This window comes from Crinia signifera, chromosome 4 (genome assembly GCF_055691185.1).
Source record: "Crinia signifera chromosome 4, ASM5569118v1, whole genome shotgun sequence".
NCBI classification, from domain to species: Eukaryota; Metazoa; Chordata; class Amphibia; order Anura; family Myobatrachidae; genus Crinia; species Crinia signifera.
This window is the reverse complement of record NC_139220.1, coordinates 187291313-187307654: the sequence shown is the minus strand read 5'-3', so window position 1 is coordinate 187307654 and position 16342 is coordinate 187291313. Positions and strand designations below refer to the sequence as shown.

Here is a 16342-nt window from a genome sequence, read left to right as displayed (position 1 = left end):
ATATATCTAGTATATTCAGTATTGAAAAAAATAATAATAATAAAAAAAAATATAAATATATATATATATATATATATATATATATATAATTTACAGACCCACATTTATAATTTCTGTGCACATGATTGTGACATCACAAATATTCAACAACAATTTGCAACTGTAAAGTGGTGCATTTTTTACAACATAATCTAATGTTTTCTGCAATAAAAAAACGGTACATTCTCTCAGAATTTTATTCATCTAACAGGTTATTTTATTTGTTTTTTTATCATAAGAAAAGGCTACCTAGGTAGCATTAGCAGTTGCTGTCAGAGGTCTAACACCAAAAGCAGCCACTTAAAATGGGGGAGTTTGTAGTCCCACAGAAAAGGTAAATGTAAACAAAGATGAAGTGGCACTTAGGAAATTCTTAATAAAAATATTTTATTAACACATGAAACAATTAATATTGATAATATTAATGATAACAATAATATTAAAAACCGGTGTGAGAAAAATAATATTGGTAAATGGAATATGCAGTGGACCTGGACAATGGCTGTGGATGATGGTAAGCCCTGTTCCTATTTTGCTGCCTTTGGAAAATAATACAGTAACAAATACGTCAGTTGTCAAAAGTTAGCTTCAGAGAGTTAAAAATGACCACACAACCGCTGGAGGCTTGTAATCTGCATACTATGGCATTTGCAGCAGGTAATCTCACTAGGTGCGGTGGGAATGGGTAGGCTGGCTAGTTCGGGTAAAGCAACAGTCAAGATTGGAAATGGTGGTGTCCTGTCCACTGTCTCTTGGCTACTTCCTGACGGGTGTGGTATGGGACTCCGACAGTCGGGATCCCGACAGTCATTATCCCGACTGCCCGGAGTCAGACAGCATGGCGAGCGCAAAAAAGCCCCTTGCGGGCTCGCTGCGCTCGCCACGCTGCGGGCACGGTGGCTCGCTACGCGAGCCACCTATTCTATTCTCCCTCTATGGGGGTCGTGGACCCCCACGAGGGAAAATAGCGGGTGTCCGTCGGGCACCCGGCTGTCGGCATTTTGACAGTTGGGATCCCGACGTCGGGTACCCGACTGTCGGGAACCCGTCCGGCACCCCTTCCTGACGCTGGACGTTCCCATGGGATGTGTTCCCCGACTGCACTGCTAGGTGTGAGCGGGATAGAGAACATGTAGTTCATGAACAGACATGCGTTTGCGCATGCGCAGACACAAAACATTGGTCCCCTGTGCGAACATGCGGGAGACCCCTCTAATCAGAATATCCTGTTTAAGCCCATCGATTGGGCCCCTTTTTCATAGCATACACCGTGCAAACAAATATATAAAAGGACACACCTGTATGGTATCTACATCTCAAGATGGTACAGAGAAGAGTATGCCCAAGTACCAAGCCCATTTGCTGTCAACCAATACAAGTTTATGGGGGGAGTAGATATATACTATAGGATGATTTCCTATAGGTCTTAGGGAAGACTTAATAATAATGTGGAAACACCACACAAAAAAAAAAGGTTGGAAGAAGATTGTACCTGAAATAAAATTGGATGACATACTACATTTGCAGAAAATGCAAAAAAGATTGTGTGTCCCCAGAATGTACGGAGTCCTTTCATACCGAACAACCACCAAAGACCAACGTACACATACAGTATGTGGCCAGATCATTTTTCTTGGTTTTCGCTGCTTACTATATACGAAAAAGGTTTTTTTTTTTCTTTTTATCTGTTCAATAAAATGTATCTAAAGGTGCGTACACACGTACAGATTTTTCTGTTGGCTCTATCTGGTGGGAATAAAAACCTGGAAATTTATGGGAGCATATGGCCATCAAAAATTTCCGCCCAAATGCAGGAAAACAGAAAAAAATATGTTTTGATAAATTTGTTATATCAGAATGATTTAAACAATTTATCTGACTGATCACTGTCTGTTTTCAAGCGTTTGGGAAAACATTTTTGATTGTTATTTGCTCCTATACATTTCCAGTTTTTTGTTCCCACCAGATAGATCAGACAGAAAAATCTGTATGTGTGTACGCACCTTAAGAAAATTGTTATATATCTAGAATATGTCCCTGCAGAGGTTAAAATATCCACAAGTTTTACTTGTGATACTTTGAGACCTGGAAATCATGAACGTGTGGAATCCTGAGGACCGTGTATGAGAACTTATGGGTTAGGCCAGTGGTTCCCAAATGTGGTCCTAAAGATACCCAAACTGTCCAGGTTTTAAGCATATCCATTCTTGAGAACAAATAGTATAATCTAATTGACTGAGGTACTAATTAAGTAATCTGTGTTTTATTATGGCTATCATAGTGTACTCTTAGGATGTCTTAAATGTTAAATTTGGGAACCACTGCTTTAGGCCACGCTCCCCTCAAAATTTTAAAATGGATGATCTAAATTGTTAACTTTATGGATATATTTACAAAACAACAGGTTTTCTAAATTGCCATTTATTGCCAACAGAATTTAAAATGACCATAATATATTAAGTACAAACCATGTCTGGTTTTGCATTAACATTTAGGGACATATTCAATTGCAGGTGAAATTTTCAAAATCCGTGCGGTAAAGGGAAGTTGCAAGGTTATTTCCTATATATTAAGTTTCTTAAATAGCACAGCAAATTTCATTGCACAATTGGAAACCTTGATAAAACAAAATGGGTAGTTACAGACAATCAAAGAGGTAGGAGGGCCCTGCTCTCACGCTTTCAAGCTATAGGGAAATAGGCCTTTTTTTTTCTTCCTACTTCATGGCAGCCATTACAATGGGTTCATCCCTATCTTCCCCAAAATCCAGCTCCTTCTCTTCCTCCTCCCTATATAGTTGAGCACCACCCCTATAGCCTTAGTCTTTTTCCTGTCTCCTATATCTGTACAGGTAGTTAGTGTTACTTTTTGTTTCCAGTGAGCTAGTTATGCTCCTGGGTCCTGGGCGGTGCCTTACCCTATTGTGGTCCTGGCCAGTGGCGTGCACTCATCCTTCTGCATGCTGCTAGGTCCCAGTGGGTGTGCTGCTGCTGGCATCCGAAAATGGAGTGGTCAGGGCAGAGGCTCCGGGGCGAGTTGATGGTCTGGCATGGTCACTGCGGGCGGCAGTGTTATCTAGCCACGGCCACAGACTCTGAGCGCCGGATGTGATGCGCACATACTTTCGGCGGGCGCAGTAAAAAGCCGGCCACTAGAATCATTCAGAGGAGAGGCAGGGAAGATGAAACATCTCTGCGTCTCCCCTCAGTCAGAGAGGGTAGCGGCCGGGTGATGCGCGATTCGGACTACGGCAGGGAGAAGAAGACGGGATCTTCGCCAGAGGACCTGGTGAGTAGGATTTCCTTCCACAGGTACCCCTTTGGATTATTTTGGATCCTGGAGCCCCGGACCAGCCCCGGACCCAGGGACCTACCAACAGGATCAAGATGGGTAAGTATCAGTATGTGTGGACTTTGGATGTATTAAACTTTTATTTTTCTTGGTTGTCAGTGTGTGTTTATTTTACTTTTTTTTTCATACTGTGGAACTACAAGTGCCAGCGGGCCCTTTAATGCCCGCATGCTGGGACTTGTGGTTCTCCAAGTCCCAGCATGCGGGAGAGCTTTGTTGGGACTGCTAGTTCCACAGTATAAGACAATAGTTTATTATTCAATTTTTTACACTGCAATCAGCTCAATTCACACCGCCCAGGGGCATCGAGGACAACACAACACCAGCCTGGTCAGGTAAGTCCTGGAGGGGGGGGGATCCCTTTATTGGGGGGGTCCCCACTCCCCCAGTGCCCCTGGCCAGACTGACTGGTCGGTAGAATTAATGCTTTCGCTGCGGGACCTTCTAAAATAAGTGTCCCCCGGCTGTGGCATTACCCTGCTGGCTTGGCCTGGGGCTGGTTCTTAAAATACAGGGGACCCCTAGTCATTTTGTACTCCGTATTTTGGGAACCAGCCCCGGACCTGGAGCCTGGGGCTGGTTTAAAAAAATCGGGGAACCCCTATTTGCTGGGTTTCCTGATTATTATTATTATTTTTTTTACCAGTCCCAGCTCTTTCAGCCTGGTGCTGGTTACGGATGTGGAGGGGACCCCCCGTTTTTTTTTTTTCCATTGCAGATTGCAAAGGTTCTTGGTGGGCTGTATAATATGGTGACCTAGCAATGTTGGATGGAAAAGTGTGAAAGAGAATGTAGTAAGTTAGAATGTGTGTGGACTGGAAAGGGTTATATCCGAATGAAAGATATGTACATACATTTAAATATACAGGTGAACTTGCATGAGGGTGAAAGGCAGGTGGTTTATGGTATTTTCTTAGGCACAAACATGTTAGGGAGAAGGGTTCTGTCTAATATGCCCCCTTATATAATTACCTTTTAACTCCAGAAGGCAACCCTGATGCAAATTAGTGGTTTTGAAATCCTGTTACTAAATATCCCCCACTTTGTTTTGAGCTTTCCTCAATTATTATCAGCTTACCTACTAAGTGGACAAATGTTTAAAAAATAGATATATTTGTATGATATATGTGACTTTGCCTCACTTCAGGAGCTCAGTAAGGGGGCACACTTCAGGAGCCCAGGAAAGGGGCACTGACTATACATTGATGTTTATATGGATCCTGTTTTAAGACCGGTTTGGTCACTTTATTACTTTGTGATTACTGAAGTTAATTCTATAGTAAAACAAAAAGATAAATATAATCACAAAGAACACCAAATAATCAAATGATTTGGAACCTTTGAATTTGATTTATTTTAAACAAACTGCACAAGTTCTTACTTTTCATGCATACAGAGCAAGAACTATCCAGATCTGTACAGCACTGACACACAAACGGCAACAGCCCATCATTCTGATCACAGACAGTTGAACATCTTGTAGCTGTATGCAAATTCCTATACATTAAAAATAGAACACAATACTGTCACTTATATTGTTCACACCATCTTGTGGTAGTAAAAAATTAGATGTGAACACCGTATTAATAAATTACATGAATGGAAGATAGTTAAGTTATATGTATATTCTACTGTACTCTGATGTGTGAAACTTCTAATTGTTCCCAAAATGACTGTGATAGATATGAAGTGTCAGTGGGCAACAGATTGACTCCAGATTCCCCCCCCCCCGTAAGTGCTTGTCAGCTGTCTGTATTCCAGCGTCAGCATCCTGATGTGTCAGGATGTCGGCGTCGTATACCGTATGCCAGCATCCTGACCGCTGGGTGAACACATACAAATCGATTACATATATATTTGGACAGTTCAAAGGTATGAAGGCTCTTTTACAGAAAATGTTAATGCTCTACACATCGGTACGTATCTTAAAGGTATTTTACAGATCCATCATTGTTGTGCTTGTCTGTTCAGTAAGAATTCCCTACACCTCTCATGGTAATATAAAATTTACAGAGCAGGGTTGTTCCAAGAAGGTCTGCACTGCAGGTTCCGCACTATAAATGGCAGGAAAACAAGGTACAGTATCTTCTGGTTTCTTTCTGTACGACATCGGATACATGTAGGCGTCTTGGAGATAATGATACAAGATGCTGTACAGCTGTCATAGTGATGATGATGGAGCTTGCTCACAAATACGCAACACTGATGATACAGGATACTCGACTGGTCTCCGTTAATATGTAGTATGCTATATACAATCCTTTCCATGTGGATGCAATATGCTCTGCAAGTCTTCAGGTAGTGAGCATATTACTTCATCAATGTGAAGTTTCAGCCTGGCCAGGGCAGCAGAGCTCACAGGAAGATGTTGTCTGTGAGCCCTAAGCTGGAAGTGGAATATAGAAATGCATTAGAATCCACATAAATCATACATTTATTAATTGTTCCTTAGCACCCTACGGTACGAATTACTGTACAGTTTACGGAGCCAGATATAATTGCAACATCTTTGTGCCATTTGGAATATTAATCTGCATACGGTCAAATTTTTGTCAACTACAAAACTGCTTTACCCTAAATAAACAATTATTAGGGCAATAGGTAATAAAAAAATATATGTTATAATATTGGTGAACACCATCTGCCTTAAAAACTGTTCCTGATAAATGTGGTTGCTGTTTACAGAATTCAAAAATAATATTTCATGCAAAACATTTTGGATCTTTAATCCAGTTGCCAACGGCCATTGTTGAAGAAATACGTCATTGTTTATATATGGTGCACTGCCGCTAAAGAATGAGGCTGCTCTCTGCCAAGTGTGCTGCCAATAGTGAACTCGCACTTGGCATGGTACATCTGCATTACAATGGGAATCCTACAAAGTCATTGTATTGGGGCTGATAATTCATAGATGGATGGACATGCACAGCCATCTGCGGTTTTGTTTTTACGTGTATGGCTTTCTATGTGTACATTTGAGTGTGTGTGTATGCAGCCACTTTAACCGGCATGCTCACTACACCCCCTTAATATGCTCATAAGGCATACCATCTACATGTGTGCACTAAAGTTGCGTACACACTGGATGATCTAATTAAGGATATCGCTTATTTTGTATGTTCTGAGCGATATTGTGAAGATAGCAGCCAGTGAGTCCACTGGATGCATCACATCGTTGATGAGGGCCATGCTTTATTATTGATTTTCAACTACACCGCATTGAATTAGCATATATCCCTATAAGGAGGATAAGGTTATGATAAATTGTCGTAAATCCTGGCAGGGAATGCCTATACTACATGTGGTTTCGGGTGTTAGGTCCACATTGTCTAGGTCGACCACTATTGGTCGACAGGCAAAAACTTGACAGTCAAAAAAGGGCAAAGCGGAAATGGTCTCAAGAGACAGCTGATCTGCATTTAAATGTTGAATTGTCATTTGAAATATTGATACTGCTCATATCTGGGGGACTAAATAGCAGGAAAACTACTGTATATATACTATATTTACTGTTTATATTTAAATTTTGTGCATCAACTAGTGCAACGTTTCACGGACAGTTCCCTTGGTGTCATCGGCAGGGATGCTGCTGCTGCAACAATAATTGATTGATACAACATTGTTAGCGAATTTTATGTGTTTGGCAAATACAGGGTCAGAAAAAGTAAGACATTATTAGTTGATATTGATAGAAAGAAATTAATTTGGATACTATACCAGTTTGTCTCGTAGTTTCAGTACCAGATCCACAATCTCCACCTCTGATTTGTTCTTTATCCATGCTGTGATATTCTGTATAAATGACATAAAAGATACATAAGTCTATTTACGGTCTTTAGTTTCTTTGCATTTAAATATACAGAAGAAAAAAAAGACTCGTGTGGGTGCACTCCTTAACAATATATACCCGTAACTTGCACAAGTGTATTGGGAGAAACTATATGTCAGGAAAAATTGTTTAAATTTAAAACGTAACTTTTTTAATATATGAATGTTAATATAAATGGTAATAATTACATAGAAAAAAAAGATTAAAAATGCACAGCAAATTACTTTCTATCCCTTTGGTTATAGATAAGTGTCAGGTTATAGTAAGGTCCCTTAATTAGACCATTACATGGATAATTTATTTATCTCAAAATCAAGACACTTGTAAAGAGCACAGACAGGCAACCATCTATAAACAGTGTTACATTGCACCACATTTATTCACATAAACAATGTATTTGTTTTAAATAAATGATAAACAGTCACATCTAGGATTAGAACTTGTAACCTGTCTCACTGGGGGCAGACACCTTCTGCGCAGTAAGCCTACAGATTCTGACCATAAGGCAGAGCAATGCAGTGTAGTAACTTTATATAGCTTTCTAAGCATGAGCAAATCGCGCCATCAGGTACCTGCTTCTAGTGGAACAGGTCATGGCCACTTACCATGAGTGACACTTACTAAAATTATGTTTAGGATAAAGATAGTCTAGCAAGGCGGAGAGTCAGCATAGCAGCAATATTGACGGCTTTCAATTAACTGATTCAAACTTGCAGGGGAGGAGAGGTGCCCACTAGGGAGTAGGAGCCCGGCGGCAGATGACCCCATTGCCTCCCAGAGTTATGCCTCTGGAGTTACCTCTAGGCCAGGCATGTCCAAAGTCAGGCCCGGGGGCCAAATGCGGCCCGTGCTGTAATTTCAAGCGGCCCGCAGCCTCCATCTGGAAGCGGGCAGAGCATCAGATGTAGGAAGCACAGCACATGACAATCAAAGTGGGGCCCCGGCGAGCGCGCCTTTACCTTGCTGTCTGCTGCAGTGAGGAGGTGCCGGCCGCCACAGTCAGATGTGTTTGGCGTCCTACCGCTGCTGCAATCATATATCACCCTACTCCACAACATACTTGCCTACCTGACCCTCTCTATGCGGGAGAAAATGCTCTTTTTCTGGACTTCCCTGGTAATGTATGATTGCCATCACCTGTGGGGAGCTAGGTAAAGGTGTTTCACCACAGGTGATGGCAATCATATATTACCAGGGAAGTCCAGGAGCAGTGCATTTTCTCCCGCATGGAGAGAGTCAGGTATGCAAGTATGCTCCACTATCACAGTGACAGCAGTGTTTGGGGAGGGGGGCAGCAAGGGGGTAGCTTGCTCCCGTAATATGCAGAGTGGAGGAGGGCGGCAGCAGGAGCCCAACCATCTCTTGTCCTTGCAGTTCCTGCTTTGCCTCTGTCCTCTGGCTCACACAAGGGGCTGGGAAACATACAGAGAAGGGAGGCGGTAGGCAGGGGGACATACAGTCAATGGGAGCAGAGTGGGGGACATACTGTGAAGGAGGCAGTGATGGCCATTCAGAGAAGGGGGAGCAGGGCTGGGGACATACAGTGAATGGGGCAGAGTGGGGTACATAGTGAATGGGGGTCATACAGTGAATGGGAGTCATACAGTGAAGAAGGGTCAGGCCTGGGGACATACAATGAATGGAGGCACTGATGGACATTAAGAGAAGGGGGGCAGGCTGGGGGACAGAATGAATGGGTGCAGAGTGGGGAACATACAGTGAATGGGGGACATACAGTGAAGGAGGGGCAGGCTGGGGGACATACAGTGAATGGGTCAGGCTGGGGGAAATACAGTGAAGGGGCAGGCTTGGGGACATAGAGTGAATGGAGGCAGAGTGGGGGACCATTCTGATGTGATTAATGATTCAAAGAATGTCGGGCTGAATGGTTGGCCCCCACACGTTTACACTTCACCAAATCTGGCCCTCGTCGCAAAAAGTTTGGACACCCCTGCTCTAGGCAAACAATGCAGCTGCTTATGGTCCATCTAGTCCCAGGGTTCCCATCGCTAGGGCTGAATCATTGATGCCCAGGGAGCATTTCTTATTTCTGGTGCTCTGCTATAAATGTCTGAGTGCTAGGCAGGCTGAATACTTCCAGTAGTCTGTCAGTGATTGGACTGCTTACAGCTGGCATGTCAAAACTGTGGCCCTCCAGCTGTTGTGAAACTACACTTCCCAGCATGCCTTGCCATAGTTTTAGCATTCCCTAATAGCAAAACTGTGGTAAGGCATGATGGGACTTGTAGTTTCACAACAGCTGGAGGGCCACAGTTTGGACATGCCTGGCTTAAAGGTAGCGGCTCCAGCGATCACCTGTGTCCTATTCAGTGTGTTGTTCGGGTTACCACAGGCACGCAGATATGCGTAAAAAGAAGAGAGAAGACTGAATAGGGTAGGTTATGTGTTTTGACACAGTGGTTGCTTAATCCCTGTGGCTACAGTGAGCTTTTAAGTACCCTAGTACTACTATAATTTGCCGGTTACAATTTGGGGTTTGCACACACTGACACATGCCTGCTACAATTAGTATTGTTTTAGGAAGTAGTATTTCAGTAAGCTCCAAGGGACAGCAATTGAGCTGAATAACCAAATATTTTCTATAAAATGCTGTGGAATATGTGTGGGCTATATTAATAGCTGATAATTCTAATACATTTTGCGTGGGAGATAACATCAACTGCGGCGGGGAGATGGCACTTGCTGAGAACTACAGCTGGCTGTGCTTACCACAAACACCCAAGCCAGCCGAGAGGCACGGAACGAGCAGGCGCTGCAGTGCAGATTTATCTGCTTACCATCCCGATTTCTGCCTACGCTACTGAGCGGTAAGAACTATCCCTGGCAACAGGACGGACACTGTCACTGACCCTTGTGTGACAGAAGTCCTGTTTCCATTCTGTGACTGTTACCTTATACTCACAAGCAAGGCGCCTCTGCTGCAGCCAATGAAAGTGTGCACACTAGCCAGCTTAATACGGTGAATCACCCCTGTGAACCACCCTTGTTTAAAAAGGACACTGTACCTTGGAAATAAATCGGACTGATACCCCCTTAATCCCCCATCTGCTTCACTATAAGTGGAACAGGATATCCAAGCGCTTATTCCAAATGGTCATACATTAGTGTCACAGTGACACCCCAGTTTTTTAAGTGTTTATTAATGTATCTAATGTTGTGATATATGTTTTTTAATAAATTGTGAATTTCTTGTGTACCCAAGCGCCCCACGTTTCTTTTTAATTAAAAATGTTGAGAACCTGTCAGATCCAAATGATTTGAACCCTCATAGACCTTATAGCAGCGGCGTAACTAGAAATTTTGCTCCCCCTGCCAAAAATAATTCTGTCGCCCCCCCCCCCCCCCCAAAAATAGTATTAATCAGGTACCTCTCCATACCTCCTTCCCTCTATTACCCTTGTACCTCTAATACACCCCTTGTCTCTATTAACCCTGCACCTCTCCCTCCCAGCTGTGTATCTGTGTCACCAGAGGCATTACTATAAACTGTATGGGCCCCATAGCACAATTTTGAACACTTAATTAGTGTGGGTGCAGGAGTCGAGAGGGTGGGTTATGGTAAAAAATAAATAGTAAATAAAATTATAATTTAATTATAATTAAGAAAAATTAAAACACACTGGGACTTACATCTTAGTGCTGCTGCACATCGAAGCAGATTTGTGAAGGTGCTCTCTATCAGGCAATAGTGCAGAGATGATCCGGGTCACAGCAGAGATCTTTTTCTGGTGCCGGGAAGAAGGTGTCTGCATCTTGCTCTTCCTAAGCGCACCAGAGCGCATCCCCCTCCTACCCTGGCGGCCATGTCATTAAATATACAGGGCAAGTGCAACACATGCAATCGAGCTTGGCTTGTTGTGCAGGCTGTGTGCTCAGCTGTCATGCCCTGAGCACACATAGCCACACATAAGCCGTCCTGCAGTTCACTTCCCGTTCATGGCCGGGAAAGGTGAAAGTGTGTGAGGTCACTTGAACTTCGAGCACTGCCTGCCAGCACTCACACAGCCTCTGAAGCTCCAGCGCTGCAGGCTACAGGGAGCCCAGAAGAGATAAAGGAGAGTGCAAGGTGGAAGGGGGAGCTCTGTGGCTGTCTGTGTGAGGACGCTCAATTAACCCTGTCATTGCGTCCTCACACAGACAGCCAGAGGCGGAGAGAAGGCTGCTGCACCTCACTCAGGAATCTTGCCTCCGGCGTCACCCGTGACCTTGCGCCCCCTTGACGTCTGCGCCCCCCCGCCATGGCGGGGGCTGCTGAGCGTTAGTTATGCCATTGCCTGATGGGTTGCAGGAACCTGGCCTCTGCTTGCAGATACCTTGCAGGTGCAAATCACTTATTGCTATCAAAATTGGGTTTTTGGGATTATTTAAATCTATATTTGATGTTGGATGGCAAGAAAAGCTCGTTGGCCACTTATGACTGTACTTGAGAGTGATTAGATGAATGATGATTCAGAAATTGACTTTTTTTTATACCTGTTCCTTCATTTTCTAAATATCGTCTGTCTATAGTTTAGTAGCGGTGGTTGGTACCTGCTATAAGTCCAGGCTAACATAAATTACATATACAATAGGGAATAGCATTGTTGCTATATGCTTCATAAAAATAATCCAAGGTTACAGCAAGGCCCGCCCATGGCATCGCAAGGCACGGCCCCGGTGCCGCAAGGCACACCCCCGGCACAGCAAGGCCCACCCCCTGGCTTTTACTTTTGTCCCTGAAATCATTTTTCAAAAGTAGGCAACCGTTTATTATTCTATTAAGAATTCTCATATTTTAGAGATACCTTATATACTTTGTATTAATATATTTATGTATACATGTATGTTTATTTTGTGTAATAAATTACTAAATATTTTATTCTGTTCATCAGAGGATGAACAAAACCAAAAATCCTGCTGTTCCTCAGCCCTCTTTCAGAATAAAAAGGTGTTTTTTATGGTAAAAGCAGGATTGCAATTTTACCTTTCTTATATAAATATGGACACAGACATGTAAATATCCAATACATACAGTAAAACAAATATGAAGTTATAACAGAACTTTCTTCCACTTATCATGGACCTGGCTGATAACATATGCAATGGAAAATATGGGTTTGTAAGTGGCTACATTTGTTTATCACAAGCAGTATTTCTCGTCTACGTAAGAGCCAATGAACCAGCAAATACAGGAACAACCCCAATCCTCCTACTCTACTGTAGGCGTAACATTATGTGATGTTCTGCAAAACTCACTGCTTCACAGATGACTTTCAGGTGTGCTGTTTCCAGCCTCTCTCTCATCTCTCTCTGCTTGTGGCGATACCAGCCATCAAAATGGGGAGACTTCAGGAAACGCCTGCAAAAGGAGGAATAAAGTCACAGGAGACACAATCTTACACATAATAAGAAGCTAAGACAATAATGCTGGGCATACACTAAGGCGCCTTCTCCTTTTGGAGAAGTCGCCCGTGATCCCACTTTGAGCCACCTGGGACATTTGCGGTATGGCAGGATCGCATGCAGGTCCTTTTGCATATATATCAATATATATCAATATATATCTATATAATATAATATATCAAATGCGTTCCCAGCCAAGCCTACCCGGCTTGGAAGCAATTCAACAGGACTGCTTGTTAACAATCTCTTTTGAGCAGACTCAATGACAGAATCCGTGATAACTGTTATTCCTAAGAGTGGTAAAGACCCGTCGTGTGTTGATTCATATCGTCCAATATCCCTGATCACGGCAGATGCTAAGATATTCGCTAAGATTCTTGCGAATAGGCTTGGCAGGGTGATCGGGGATATTGTGCACTCAGATCAAACTGGGTTCGTCAGCGGGAAATCCACCTCAATAAATCTAAGACGGGTCTTTACGCATCTCCAGACATTAGAACACTCTGGGGTCGCTGCAGCGATAGCCTCTTTCGATGCCAATAAGGCATTCGACTCTGTCGAATGGCCCTATCTGTGGTTAGTATTAAACTCTTTTGGTTTTGGTCCACGGTTTATAGGGTGGATCTTTATGCTATATCGTAACCCCAGGGCTAGAGTGATTGTGAATGGTTATGTCTCAGAATCATTCCATCTGTTGAGGGGCACCCGTCAGGGCTGTCCCTTATTGCCATTGCTTTTTGCAGTGGCGATTGAGCCTATAGCATGTAAGATAAGGGCAACATTGGGGATTGGTAGGTCTCCAACAGGAGGGAATTATAATATCGTCTCCCTGTACGCAGATTATCTGCTGGTTGGTATAACTGACTACAATAGAGAACTGCCAAGTGTAATAGAGATCTTACGCGAGTCGGGGCGTTTCTCCGGAATATCAGTCAATTGGAATAAATCACATCTTATGATGGTGGAGGAGGGAGGTCGGGAGGAACTTAGTCCCGACTCCCTACTCCCATTATCGAATAAATTTAAGTATCTTGGAATTGTTATATCTAGAGACCCAAAGAACTTCATTATTGATAATATTAACCCTCTAATTAAGGAAATTAAAACAAAATGTAACTGTTGGATGAAGTTGCCATTAACAATACTGGGACGCATAAACCTAATAAAAATGGTAATTTTACCCAAATTTTATATATCTTTCAACAATCTCCCATATTTTTGGGAGATGATATATTTAGAAAGAATAAACTACCCCGAATAAAATGGTAAAATCTAACTAGAGAAAGGCAACATGAGGGTATGGCAATGCCTAACTTCAGACTCTACTACTATGCAGCCCAGTTAACCCATATATGTAATTGGATCAGGGAGAATGAATTGCCTCCAGGACTAAGGGAGCTCATAGGAGAGGCTGCCCCTGGGCACACTCCATTGCAAGCAATTCTGGGGGATGAGAGAGGTCAAGGAACGCCACCAATTTTAGCACAGGCAATTAAAATTTGGAAACGAGTTAGTAGAGTTATAAAGTTCGAGGGATTTGATCCAGATACCCACCTGTTCTCATTAAAAGAAATGGGAAAATTGAAATTAGAACAAGCTGATAGGATATGGAAGCGGTACGGAATCAATGCCGTCGGACAGCTATATAATAATAATGTACTAAAACCGTTTTTGCTATTGCAGACGGAATTTGCGCTGCCCAAAAATATGTCTTTCAGATATGTACAGTTAAGATGTGCGTTGTCACATTGTGTTAAGACGAAGAATGCTCAAATTAGTGAAACACCAATTAAAATTTTTGGTACTTATGTAGTAACTGGGCTGCCGATTTTGAAATCGGGTCCATCGCATCGCATCGCACCCGACCAAATCGCATGCGATGCGATGCGATGCGATGCGATGGACCCGATTTTTCCATAGGATTCAATGTTAAAATGGACTGAGTCCATTTCAACATGGAATTCAATGGGAAAAGGGGTCCTTTTCATACCCCTACTATCCAAGTGGGCATGGAGTTGGATATAAACCTGTGGCGAGCGTAGCGAGCCACCGAGCCCGAAGCGTGGCGAGCGTAGCGAGCCCCGCGAGGGGACACAGAATACCGTCCCCTCGCGGGGCTCGCTTCGCTCGCCACGCTTCGGGCTCGGTGGCTCGCTACGCTCGCCACAGGTTTATATCCAACTCCATGCCCACTTGGATAGTAGGGGTATGAAAAGGACCCCTTTTTCCCATTGAATTCCATGTTAAAATGGACTCAGTCCATTTTAACATTGAATCCTATGGAAAAATCGGGTCATCGCATCGCATCGTATCGCATCGTATGCGATGCGATGCGATATCGCATCGCATCGCATCTGATTGTATGCCTTAACTTAAGGCATACAATCAAAAAATCGGCAGCCCAGATACTACATAAGTACCAAATTTTTATTAACAAGCTAAGTAGTAGGAAGAGAGTGTCTAAACTGTATAAATATTTGTTGGACCATAATCAAGGGAATGATCTTCCAGAATTAAGAACCAAATGGATCACAGATATTCCAGAAATTAGTGAAGATGATTGGAAGATAGCCCTGTCAATGCCAAGGGTATCTACCAACTCCCTTAGAGTACAGCAGGTCCAATTAAATATTTTGTATAGGACTTATATGACACCTGTGAAGTTGAGCAAGTTTACAATTAACTATTTGGATAGCTGTCCGAAATGTCGTGAGCTAGGATGCTCATTTTTTCATTTACTGTGGGAGTGTAATCAGGTCCAAAGTTTTTGGCAAAAAGTTGGGGAAACGTTGGTGGAATTGGGTATCCCATCCCAATGTATCCAGAAAATAAGAAGCATTCTGGGAGTTTGGCCAAAAGACAGTATGGCATCTGATATGAGACAAAACGCTATAAACCTGTGCTCAATAGCCAAAGTAATTATAGCACGATCATGGATAGCCAAAGAAGGTCCGGATCCTAAGCAATGGTTAATACTGGTAGATAATATAATGGAGCATGAGAAGTTTGTATACATGGCAAGACAATCAGTAACAAAATTCTATAACATCTGGGGAAGTTGGTACCACAAGGAGTATGGATAGCGGGGAGGTATAATGTATATACATATTTAATATTTTCTTTTTCTTTTATTTATCACCCTAATAAGTATAGGTCGTTAAACTTATATCACATAAAAATATAACCTGATACATAATTGTAATTTTATAAAATTAGATCACTTGGAATAAATACACATGGAATATATACACAATTGAACACAAATATAAAGTAGAGATGCACTTTAAAAAATTGTATGAAATATAATTCAACCATGGAGATTTTAGGATATAGTGAATAGGTGGACACATAAGTACTAACTTTGGTTGCAAAATAGTGCACAGCACATTAGGAAACCTCTTCCCAAAATCCTAAACAGTAAGAAGTAGGGTACCAATATTTAGTAATACTAGACGATAGAACAATCAGTAGAAGGGCAATCGAGCCAGTTAGTACCTAGAAGGAGGGGCAAGGGACTAGCTACTACAGGAAGTATGGTATTATAGGAACCTGCAGTAAGAATAATAACAATAGCTTTTGTTGGTAGCAGTGTAATGTATATGGCTGTAATATATATGTGATGTTGTCAGTACAATATGTCTATGTAAGTTTGCCTTTTTTGAAAATTATATAATAAAAAGGATTAAAAAAAAAACAATCTCTTTTGACAATTTCTCCATA

General features: G+C 42.4%; 1 protein-coding gene across 2 annotated transcripts in view; it reads right to left on the bottom strand.

The window, feature by feature from the left end:
• Positions 1–4720: 4720 nt before the first annotated feature.
• Positions 4721–16342, bottom strand: part of DENND6B (DENN domain containing 6B) — an 80074-nt gene continuing 68452 nt past the window's right edge. For both annotated transcript variants that reach the window (XM_083183234.1, XM_083183235.1), the window contains 3 exons: positions 12476–12578; positions 7108–7182; positions 4721–5776 (listed from right to left, as the gene is read on the bottom strand). In XM_083183234.1, the coding sequence (XP_083039360.1) occupies positions 5639–5776; positions 7108–7182; positions 12476–12578 (316 nt within the window). In that variant the 3' untranslated portion in view covers positions 4721–5638. The remainder of the gene's footprint in view (positions 5777–7107; positions 7183–12475; positions 12579–16342) is intronic.